The sequence below is a fragment of the Anolis carolinensis genome, chromosome 5 (assembly GCF_035594765.1).
Source record: "Anolis carolinensis isolate JA03-04 chromosome 5, rAnoCar3.1.pri, whole genome shotgun sequence".
NCBI lineage: Eukaryota > Metazoa > Chordata > Lepidosauria > Squamata > Dactyloidae > Anolis > Anolis carolinensis.
The window spans coordinates 67,303,176-67,315,840 of NC_085845.1; the positions used below are offsets into that span (position 1 = coordinate 67,303,176).

General features: G+C 38.5%; 1 protein-coding gene across 50 annotated transcripts in view; it reads right to left on the bottom strand.

Moving 5' to 3' along the window:
* sorbs2 (sorbin and SH3 domain containing 2) overlaps nucleotides 1-12,665 on the bottom strand; it is a 241,249-nt gene that overhangs the window by 104,968 nt on the left and 123,616 nt on the right. For 29 of the 50 annotated variants that reach the window (XM_062981426.1, XM_062981443.1, XM_062981425.1 and 26 more), the window contains one exon: nucleotides 11,576-12,178. The exons of 17 other annotated variants lie outside the window; for them this stretch is intronic. In XM_062981426.1, the coding sequence (XP_062837496.1) occupies nucleotides 11,576-12,178 (603 nt within the window). The remainder of the gene's footprint in view (nucleotides 1-11,575; nucleotides 12,179-12,665) is intronic. 4 more of the 50 variants (XM_062981435.1, XM_062981434.1, XM_062981439.1 and 1 more) reach the window with 2 other exon arrangements.

A 12,665-nucleotide genomic window follows, 5' to 3' on the forward strand; every position in this document is an offset into this window, starting at 1 on the left:
TGCCTTCCTGACAGAGTGGTACCTATTGATCTACTCATATTGGCATGCTTTCGAACTGCTGGGTTGGCAGAAGCTGGGGCTAACAGCAGGAGCTCACTCTGCTCTCCGGGTTTGAACTGCCGTTCTTTCAGACAGCAAGTTCAGCAGCTAAGCAGTTTAACCTAACAGCTGGTAAACTGGCTGGGATTTCTGGGAGTTGCAGGCCAAAACACCTGGGGACTCACAGGTTGAGAACCACTGCTCTTATTCATGGATTCCATGATTACACTCCAAAAAAATTCCCTCCTGGAAGTATTTGAGGGCCTCTCTAGGTCTTCCAGTGTGATACTTTGGTACGCTTTAGGCCCAAGTATAGTCAAAATATGGAGATTGCTATTATCCGTGGCGTCAAGTATCTACAGGGGTCTTGGAATGTATCCCTTGCATTGATATTGGATTGTACTGTAGTAGGATTTGAATGTCAGCAGAGTCAGAAAACTAGACCGTAAATAATAGGCTCTCTTTCCCATTTAAAGGCAAAGATGGATGCTAGTTCTCTGGAGGTTCTCTGATAATCAAAAGAAGTTTGGAAACTTTTGATTGGCATATAATACTAGGATGAGTACCTCATTACTGCAGATATGTGACAGATTGGTTATTTAGTACTAGGAGAGTAGTGAAGATCTTGGAAGCTAGGAATGTAAAGTATGTGAAAAATGAAGACAGTTCTTAATGGTCTAGACTACACGTTCCAATCAAGTATATTTTCCATGATATAAGGAAGAGGGGAGCATATAGGTAAAGAGATTATGTGGCTAACCAAAGCATAGTTACAAACACAGTAGAACTAAACACTGCACATGGAATAATCAAGCAGATAGAAACGTTTGTATTACAGTCTTCTTCCGCAATTCAATTTTATATAAAATTGATACCACAGATTTTGCTGGAGGAGTTTGTGTAGTAATTTCTTTTGTTTGCTAACAACAAATTATCTTTTATGCACTGCTGATATATTATAAGCCATGCATTGGCAAATTGCTCCTGATTTGCGTGTTAGTTGTTCCATCAAGCTGAGAATTACTTCAAGAATAACAAGCTGTGGATTGTAGCACTTTGCAAAATGTGAAAAGCACTATACGTTGTGATTTTACACTGTAATCTGTCAGTTTACAGTCAGCATTAATCCAATTATAGGATTGTTATCTCAGAGACATTTACAGTAAGTACAGTGGGAAAAAGCAGTCACCTAAAAATGGTTTCAATCCAGCAGATTTTCCTGAGCTACTGAAAGGCCCTTTTAATCTCCATCTCAAAATATCTTTTTAAGCTCCTGCAGCACATTTGAGAAACAATCTAAACTGTGTTGATTTAATACGTCTGATAATAAAAATCCTGCCAGAATGATCAGTCCTTTACCATGATAGAACAACTAAAAAGTCTTATATTTTGTACATGTGACATAAATCACAGCAGCAAGTCTGTGATCGGTGATTCTGTGAGGCATTTTTTTAAAAATGAAACACAGAACTGGTTTATTTTGAATATTCTAGATAGAAATATATATTTCAAAAACCTCTATCATCTCTTGACTTAACACAAAAACCCTTCTTATTTTGAAAAGCAAAGAATTGGCCTTAGCTGAATGATTAAAAGAGGTTCTTTTTATTTATGACTGACTGAAGGCAAAACCACCCAAGAATTGTTGTTCTTCTGAAAATGAAAAACCAAGTGAGATTGCCTTGTCTTTGAGAAATGAAACCTTTTTTTGAAATGGTCAGAAAAACTTCCCTTGACTTATATATGCAGTTGACGTATACAGGTGTATATGAAGTATGTAAAGAACACAAACAAAGCTGCAAATCACTGTTTTGGACTATTACGTATTCATGGGCCTCAACCCTTTGTAATGTGATGCTATGGGAAGATCACCTGAAAATGAAATCAAGCCTTGAATGGTAGTGTCTATAACTTCTCTGTAATACAGAGTAAATTAAAATTGAGCCATATTTACCTGCTATTTAGCAAATGAAATCTTTTGACTTTTACACAGCACAATATCTTATTCAATATAGTTGCAGTTGAGTATAGAAATATGTGAATTTTAACACAGTATTTTCAAGAAATTTCTCATGGGAATTTCAAGGTATTTCTTGTTACTTTTGCCATCAGTCTGTGCACCATCTGAAAGTCAATAAGCTACTGTGGTGGTATAATTTTAGAATTGCTGTCCTAACAACTGACAGATTACAGAAGGCTATGACCAAATCTTGCAGCTAGCTTCTGTGGATGTTATAACACATTGTTACTCAACAGTGCAGTCATTTTCTGGGATATGTTGAATCATATTGTATAATGTGAAACATATTCATGATGAATTATTGTGATATAAAAATGCAAGATCAAGGCCATTTTGCGATGATTTTTTTCTATGTCAAACAACAAACATCTTTATAAGGCCAATTAATTATGAAACAGAATCAAAGCTCAGAGCAGGCTTTGGATTGCCACTACAGTTTAGAGATACAGAATGTACTTATTCCATATTTCTGTACTGAAGCATATTTAAATTAAAGCTGAACAAGGATATGGTTTCTTTGCCCATAACAGACAACAGGCTTTGGGTTACATATGCAGGGTGTTTCTTACAGATCTCTATAATGAGACATGTTTATCAGATTACTAATTACTGTGGCCCCATCTACTTAGGCTATAAAACCCAGAATGATGTGTATTATAAGGGGGAATGACACCTAGAAAATGCACACTCCTAACGTGCACTGCAACACACATCCACATGGAAAATATGTGTTTAAAAACGTGAGGAGAAAATCCAAAATTGGTGATAAAATGTGCTGCAGCTGATCAATGTATGGATACTGCAGAGCAGAAAGTCGGGAGGAATATGCACAGCACTCATATAAACAGCGCCACTGTTGGGGATAAAGTAACCAGATATAGCATTCTCAGGAAAGTAAACAAACACCTCCCACCCACCCCTGAAAAAATTTCCCCTCCCCTTTTTTGAGTTGGAAGAGGAGTTCCATTGTTGATTCTCATCCGATGTTCTGCTGCATTTCAGTTCATTTCTCCCAATGGAGTTATTCTGTTGGATCAATTTGGCATTAAGGGAGCTTTGTGGTCGCCATGGGAGCTTTTTTTTTTTTTTTTTTTTTTTTTGCAGTTCCCAGGATGTGTGTGGAGACTCTCTGGAGTGGAACAGGATTTCTTTAATCCATATTCTGATTTGGATAATGTGGCTGTGTAGGAGCAGCCTGTATTGTCAATTAACATTAACATACTAATTATAGTAGCTGAGGACAACCATCTCAAATTTTAGTATAAAATTCATAAAAAGATACTAGATGTATAATAACACCACATTGCTGGCCTTGCTTCGAAACAGTAAGACAGAATTAAGAATCTAAGACAAAAAAAGTGAACTGATTCTTATTAATTAACACAGAGGACATGATAGCACACAAAATTCAGGTTTAACACAAACACACTCACACAAGTGGGTAAAAATACCTATTATTAAGAGCCGTACTTATCATTTTTAAAAAATTTGGTGTATTCAAAAAGAGGCAAGAAAAGGGTTTCTTCCTTCCAATATTCAAATAATGGAATTATCTGGGATTTTGAATGCTCACATTCATTTTGGTTGCTGAGTTGTGTTTGCAAAGAACAGAACCAACAGCTAGGGTTTTGTTTTTGTAATACTTTTTTTCTTTAAAAGTTCCTTTTGATGCTTTGCACTTTCCCAAGCTATATCTTAAATTATCTTCTGAGCACAATAGAACAACAGTCACGCAATAAATACTGACAAAATATAAATCTTGGGAGTTTGCTCTCTTGCATTTCATTATAACCTGCACAATTCCTGTTCTGCTGCACATCAAAGATAAAAAAAATCAACTCCTTTGTTTCACTCACTGAAGATAAATTTAAGTCATGTTTCTGCATATATAAGGTAGAAACCAAAAGTACTTGACAACTGGGCTTCTTCTAAATTGTAAATACAGTTAATCAACAGTGCAACTAGTAGTAGGAAGATGCCTGCAGAAGCTGGCAGTTACTTGAAAAACTCTAATGGGCCATCAGGGTCAGACCTACCATAAAGCAGAGTGAGGTGATTATTTTAGGATGCATATCTTGAGACATGGCAAAAAAAGGTATTAAAGGAAAAAAATTATGTGCCATGAAGCTCATCCTGGACATCCTAAATTAGCCTGCTTCCCTCATGTGAGATAGAGCATTTTCCCCATTGCCACAACTGAAGAAAGAATCAACTACCAGTCCAGGCTGGAAGGAACATGATTTTGACCTTTGGTTTAAAAAAGGAAATGCCTTTGGCTGGTGGTGTTGGTCTCCATCCTGTAGGAATCTACCCTACAGCTATTCTCTAACACCAGTGGTTCCCAACCTTTTGGGCCTCCATGTGTTTTGGACTTCAGCTCCCACAGTTACTAACAGCTGGTAAACTGGCTGGGATTTCTGGGTGTTGAAGTCCAAAACACTTGGAGGCCCAAAGGTTGGGAACCACTGCTCTACACCCTTAAAAGTCTATTCTTGGAGACAAACAGCTGTTAGGTATCCATATCACTGTCAAGTGTTTGTGTGGGCAGTGGCGACCAACCTCCCTCTGCCAGGAACCCACAAGGAAAGACAGGTACAATAAGTTTGGGATAACCAAAGGCCACAACTTGTTTATTGGTTACAATGAGAAACAGAGTTGGCAGACATGCATGGGTCCTGGATCAAGAATTGGGCAGCCCGATGCTGACCGATGTCACTTCATAACAGTAGGGGTCCCTGGCAGTGAGCTGACCGGTTCTGGCCTGGGACACCGGTACTGCCACACTCCTATGCCACAAGGACACTCCCCTCTCACCAATAAAGGGGGGAGGTACACAAACTGGATCCAGGGCCCATGTCACATGCTCCCAAGTTGTAACAAAAGCAAATGCTGAGCAATCAAACAATAAATGCATACAATGATACCATTTCAGAGTGGGAGGGATGGGACAGATGAGAGGCCAAAAAGCACAGGGCACGGGGGCTCCTGGGAAGGAGAACCCTGAAGAGAGGATGGTGGGAGAGGTGCGCCAGCCGACAGAACCTCCCTGCCAGGTAAGTCAGGCAGGGCATTTCCCCATAAAAGAGAAGGAATCCATCAATTTTGTTTAACAGAAAAAGCAGTTGCCCCTATTTAAGGATTTAATGAAGGGCCCCAAATCAGTGCCAACTGTAGGTCTGAAGATCCACACTCCCAAATAGCTGCTTAGATTGTTTGCATTCTAATGTCAATTTAAAGCTGCCTAACTCCTATTTTCAATACATTACAATATTGACAACTCTAGTGAAACCTACAACATGCTAATGACTGGAAGTGAGTGGTCTTTGTCCTCTCAAAGAAATCTAGTTTCTCATTGCAGAACGCAATCCGAGCTTTTTATATCAAATGAACAATGGACAAATAAGAATCTAAAAATGTACTTATGAACACCTATGCATGCAAATGCACTGCATCCACACACATTCAGAAACACAGTTTTCTCTCAATACATTAAGAACAGATAACATCTTTGTAGACAGATGCTCACATACAATGACATCCAAACACTCATATGCATATCCATCAACAATCTTCATGCTGTACACACATCTCTTAGTGCAAGAATAATTGCACATTCTTACAAACAACTGAACAGGATCCCTTTCTCTTAAAGGCACATGCTTTCTCACCTTTGTCTGTATGCTCACCTGGAACTATGAAAATAGTTGTTTTTAAAATGCTATTTATAAGTCCTCAAACTTCTCCTACTGTAATAATTACCACTGTAATAACTTTGGTCCAAAATAGTTCAGTTAAAATACCGGATGCAGCATGGGCATGGCCCCATGTAAGCCGCCCCGAGTCCCCATTGGGGAGATGGTGGCGGGTAATAAATAAAGTTTTATTATTATTATTATTATATAGAAACATGTTGTTTCACAAATTCACACATCAAGATTTCTTAAGGATGAAGGCACTGATGTGATGAATAGCCTTGAGAAACTCATTTGATTCTATTGCCAGAGCATCTAATGTGTCACAATTTTTCGTTTGTTCACACACCACCTTTCTTCCAAGATGATATATAGCAGAGATCATAACTATGGAAAGGTAGGGGGCCACATTAGCTCTCCAGGAGACCTCAGGACACCTTAAAGCTAAAGCAAAATATGCCATTCATGTCACTCAAGACATGGGCAAATCAATGTGAGAAGTATACACATCTTGTATACTTGTATGTTGAGATCCATTGAGGGGTGGGGTAAAGTTCCACCACTACTGCTACCAATACCAGAATCCTACTCCAGTCACCAAAGTTAATCACCACAACTCAACCACCACCACCATAGACATCTTGTGTCTGATTTAATATCACCCTATTGTTAACTGTTGTCAAGTTGACTTTGGTGTATGCCAACTACGTGAATGAGAGGCCTCCAAATCACCTTATCATCAACAGCCCTACTCAGGTCTTCAGACTCAGATCTGTGGCTTCCCTGATTGAGTATATCCAACTGAAATTGTTGTCTTCCTTTCTGTCTACTGCCTCCTATCTTATCAAACATCATTGCCTTTCCTAGTAAGTTATTTTTTCTCTGTAGAAATCTTCTCTAGCACCACACCTCACTGTCCATCCTTACACATAAATGGGAAATATGATGGCATGAACAATCCCAACTTTAGCATTCAATAATATATTTTTACTTTTCTGGATCTTCTCTATAGTTCCCTCATAACTTTCCTTCCAAGTCTTAGCCTTATTCTGATTTCTTGTCTACAGTCTCCATTCTGATTAATAATTGAGTCAAGGAATGGAAAATCACGAACTATTTCAATTTCTTTACGGTCTATTTATTTTTGTAATTGTTTTTGTTTTCTTAATGTCCAACTGTTAACCAGCCCTTGCAATTTCTTCCTTGACTCTCTTCAGTAATCCTTCTAGCTCCTTGTTATCTTTTGCTAAGAGTATGATGTCATCTACATATTTTAAATTGTTGATGTTGCTTCACTTTGAGTTCAACCCTGCTTTATATGTTACCCATACAAGTTAAATAGACAAAGCAATAAAATACAGCCTTGTCTGACCCTCTTGTCAATTTAAAACTCTCTGTTTCTTTGCATTGACTTTGGCTTTGGGGTACATCCTGATGTCTTGAGTACAGGTTATGCATCAGGACAATTAAATGTTTTGTCACACTCATTTTTAAAAGAGCGATTTATTGTTTTTTTAAAAATCTACTTTATATACTCATCTATAAGTCTAGAAATTCTAGGTAAAAAAGTCGATCTCAAAAACCTGGATTGACCTAACCACTGGTCAATATGAGTACTCTTATAAAACAAGAAACCATCTGAGTGCAGTGGCAGAAGGCAAGAACTTATTCTGTTCCAGGGGAACCTAAAAGAAGAACTAACTCCTTCTCTTTCCACTGTGGTGTTGGTTCTGAAAAATTGTAGTGTTGTCACTTTTCCCTCTGTATGGAATGACCATTGGCTTATCCATAGATCATATCAAAATCTATACTTTTGGCCAAAAAACCTGCCCTTGACTTATACAGTACATAAGATTGATTTATTCATGAGCATACGAAGTATACAATCAAAGGCTTTGCTATAATCTAGAAAGCAGAGGTCAATTACAAAATATTTATTAAGAAGAAAATAAACAAGCCAAGATTAAAAATATTACTTTGTGTGTGGAGAATATGGTGATAAGGTTGAACAGCTTAGTTGTTTCTTATCTATCTTACATAACTGATATCAGTCACACATATCACACCTTTTTCCTGACTGACTAAAACTTAGCTGGCTAAAACAGCTGATTAAATCTGACTCAACCCACTGCTGATCTCCCTTGCCACTGTCTAACTGTCCTCCTACTAACAGAAATAGGTGTATTAACTCATATTTCCAAATCAAATTCACAGCCAATCATCAATGATTTCCTGTTCCCACCTCTTCCCAACAGAACACTTACCATAATATCTGTATTATACATATAAAACTTAACAACACCTTATCTTATTTTGACTAATGCATATTCAATAAGATATTGATTTTAAAATCCCAGAACATTCACAGTGGACAACTATGGTTCTCCCAGTGTTTTTGGACTGCAGCTACCATATTCCCTCATTACAGGTATTTTTCTCCTTGACCTTAATTATATACAGAGTTAAGCAAAGTTAAGTGCATTCATTTTAATCCATACCTGGCTTTGCAATGGATTTCAACTCTTTCTTCTAGCAAAACTATATGTTTCACTGACATTTCCAAAAGGAATGCTTCTTCTAAAAATTGGCAACATTTGGAGATTATTAAAAGTAGTTCCTAACGAAAATATAAAGCCTTGAGAGTTTAAAGTAAAAATATGCGCACTTGCTTTTTCAATGAGTTCTGGGGACTATAAGATGTGGTATTTTGACTCATCACTGCTGTTCCTACAAACTGGGCAGAGCAATAAAAATGCTGAGCATAAATTGCTACCCAAATAAATAATCTCTAGCTCATGTAGAAGTCTTTCTGCACCTGGCACTGAAGGCTGGGCTACCTCTATTTCCCTAAGCATCTTCACTGTCTTTGAATAATAGATTCCCCTGCCATGATATACAAACTACTGAAAAACTGACTTTGATTCAAAAATGGTTTGTCATTTCGAGTTAAGGCTATATTTCTAAAAAATCTCATTTTTAAACTACCTCATTTCTCAGGCAGACTAAGGGCCCATCCAGACAGGCCCAAAATGTGGATCTGTCTGGGTTTTTACCGGGGGCATCCAAATGGCGCCCCTGATAAAAATGAATTAATTCAGAATAACCTGAATTAAATGTCCCATTTGATCCAGGCCTTTCTGAAAATGGGGTATTGGGGACTCACTTTCGTGTAGTCCCAGGACTATACAGGGGTGAATCTCTATTTGTCATCCTGAACATTTTGGGCTCTTGGAGCCCAAAGGTCCAGGATGATGCACACCCCACCCAACCCCCAAAACAACCCTTCAAAGGAAAAAAATTACCTGGCCACTATAAAGGTCCTTCTTATGTCTTCCTGGTGTGAAGAAATAACATGCCATGAGATTTTCCTCCTCGCCCCCTGACTCCTGGTGTGTCATTTCCTCGCAACCAGGGGAGCAGAGGGCGGACTCTAATGGTGGTCAGGTAAGTTTTTTTTACTTTTAAAGGTTGTTTTGGGGGTTGCTATTGGGATGGCATGTAGCCACCCTCCCCGGGAAAGTCCAGGGTTTGAGTGGCTTGGGGGGACTAAAACCATGTGTGGAAGCACCCTAAGAGTTTGGATTGTATCTCGCAGAATCCTCAAATTAACATTGGGTGGTTGGAAGATTCTGGGAGTTATAGTCCACATGTTAGTTATGTTGCTTTTTGGTGGGGAGGATTCTGGTCTTTATATTTTTATTTTGTGGATTTGAGGAAAATAATAACACAAATGGCTGATGTCTTTTCTAGAGTGAAAAAAGCAACCTCAATGCAGGCAGTGAAATAGTGGCAAGAATCATTTCATTTTCCTACAGTATCTTGAGCAAAACAGTTTATTATAAATCTTACTTCATTAAATCTCTTAACATAGTGAGATAATTATATTGCTCGACTCATAAACATCAAACATTGAGTTCTACACATCAACTAAATCAAAAAGTAGCATCTCTTGCATCAATAGGTCATGAAAAAGTAATAAGGCTATTGATAAAACCTCTTCTTTCAATATCTCACTCAACCTGAAGATTTTCTTTCTTTCTGAATTGAGATTCTCTATGACTCACATTAGACTTCTGTTTGCACTCTATAAAATTCCACAATATATGATAGAGGGAATAAAATATTATTACTTATTAAACACAACATAATGTCTGGACATGTTGAATGATCCTGTTTCTGGACAAGAACATTACCATGCCAGACTGCCATGTTCTAATGGAAATACAGGGCTTTTTAAAAACTATAACTGCTCAAATCCTCAAGACAGTATGGCCAGCAATAATCATGTTGGTTGAGAGATTCTGGGAAGTATAATTTATAAAGTAAACTTCCTATCACTAGAATGGCCTCCATTTAGGTGCAAAAACATCAACTGAAGTTGCAATCAACTTTTAGAAATCAAAGCTTCACCATAAATTATAAATCCATTTTCCTGCCTTTAAAAATTCTGTGGAAGCCTAAATATTGCTTTGGACATTATGGAAAACATGTGGAAAAGCAGGTCTTGTTTTGTGTCTCTAACAAAATCACAAGTGAAGTTCAGCTTCCTCCTGAGCTAGTGGGAGCACAAACCACAGTCTTCAGCAGCACATGGCAAAATGAAAGTGCAGTGTCAGGAATCCAAGGAGACTTACACTACCTTCTATGTGTAGCGGAAATTTTCCTACTGCAGTAGCTCCTCCTTACACATGTATGCAAGGCCGGAATCTCCTCCACCTTTTCAGGTTTTGTGGGACAGGAAGAAGAGAAATGAAACTGTTCTATGTATACAGAGCTGCAACGAGGACTACATCTCTGGACCAAAGCTTAACCTCCTGACCATGATCAAACAGGGAAAAGCACATTAGGGGCTGAGGGACAAACATATCTACTATCAGGAACTGGGCTGCCATGAGCATGCAGGAAATACCATAATGGATATTGTTTACTGCAGAATAACTTCTTTATTCTTTTACTAACATCTTCTAGCTGAGGTGCAGCCAGGCAGGCACGTACATGGTTACAAGCGTGTTATCTCTCTTTCCCATGAATATTTTAAAATTTATTATCCTTTTCTACCAAAAGGGTACCTATGCTTGCAAAAATACATTTAGCAACAGCAGTAGCAAACTCCATTTCATTCCTGTAATCATGACAGATCCATAGCTTAGGATACTGTGATGAGCAAGTGAGTCCATTACTGAAGGACAGTTACTTCAGCCTCATTTTCATGGCAGCCTCCTCTGCAGCATTCCCAAATGTTACAGGAGCTATAGAGATGCTGAAAGTTTCTTGGGCTTGGGTTCTCTAGGGGCCCTACTGCACTGCTAGATATCCCAGATTATCTAACAGTGCGGATTCATATAATCCAGTTTAAAGCAGAAAACCTGGGATCAGATCCTGGGATATAGGATATATGAATCAGCACTCCAAACAGCCAAACCAAATCTTGACCAAAAACTGATTCATAACCCTTTTGGTAATAATGTTGGAGAGTGGTCCCTGGTCAAAGTGGTCACTTGTCAAAAAAAGATTGGGAACCACTGATCTATACAAACTAGTTGGAATGCTTCAATAGATTTTAAGTTGCAAATGCAAACAAAAAAGTATTCAAATTGCACATTCCTTTATCTACTCTCTCCATATGTAAATATGTGGGCCAGAAATATATTTCAAAACAGTCAAAAATAAATAAATAGTGCCACATTGTTTTTTGATATGTTGACAGGTAGTTTTACCCAGGAACTGCAGTCACTAGTCAGAGGCAGGTAAGTATACTAAAGAGAAACAAGTTAGGTGACACAGGAAAGATCTAAAATAAAACAGGGAGAAAAATGTAATATACCACACTGTACTCTGCAGGCTGTGCAGAAGAAATTGTAGACATGGATTGCATATTGTTTGGAGGCGTCTTTGAAGGGTCTGGAGAAAACCTAGGTGGATGTTGTTGGCTCTCAGGCACTGCCTTATTATCAGGGATGGGAGCTATCTGAATGGAGAGAGAGGCTTTGTGTGTCTCAGACCCAGGGTTACAGGCAGGTGAGGCAGGCCTCTGAGGAACCGCTGCAGCGTCAACAGGCTGTGGCTGCATATGAGAAGGAAGAGTGCTAACTATGTTGCGTGCCCGAGTTAACTTCAGGGCAGATACTCTACGCTTTGGGAACTGTTTGTAGCCTTGACGAACAGTAGCTCGAATGCCAGCTATTGTTTTTGTGCTGGAAACCAAGGCCAATGGTTTAGTGATTTTGTGTGTGTAAGACACACTGGTATTAGATTTTTTAGAATAAACTGTCCTTCGGAGGAATTCCTTGTTAGTACAGTGGTCAGTATCAGGAGGAACTTTCTTAGTTTGTTTGGTTGTTAGGGACCAGGAGTTACTTTCACTCTTCTTATGATTAATTTTTTCTGATCGACCCAAACTGTCCTTCCTAGGAGGCAATGGGGGTGCCTTATTTGCCAAAAGCATCCACACCAAAATTAAATAATATTACAGGAGAAAGAGAGAAAGCAAAACGTTAGCAGGAAAATAAACTTGGGTTATGACATGTCATTTAAATAGCAGTACCAATAAAAAAGCAAGCCAAAGTAATCAACACTTCAAATGGTAACATTTTATTCTGACATTTGTAAAATCAGCATACATTTACTGGCAATGCAATGCTATTATATTCACAAACAAGCACTCTTGCATTCAAAGGGATTTCTCCCAGGTTAAAAGTGTACAGAAGGGGTGCAAACCCTTTTCAGTGACTTTACTGGTGGGCAGGTTACCAGTGAAGGTCACCAGTGACTGTCACTTCCATAATGCAAAACCAGCAAACCCATTAATGTGAGGGCTGCCCACAGTCTTTGGGCTATGGGTTGTGTATCCCTACTGTGTATGACTATACCATATGAAACCATTACATAGTAATGTAATGGTTTCATAGTAATAG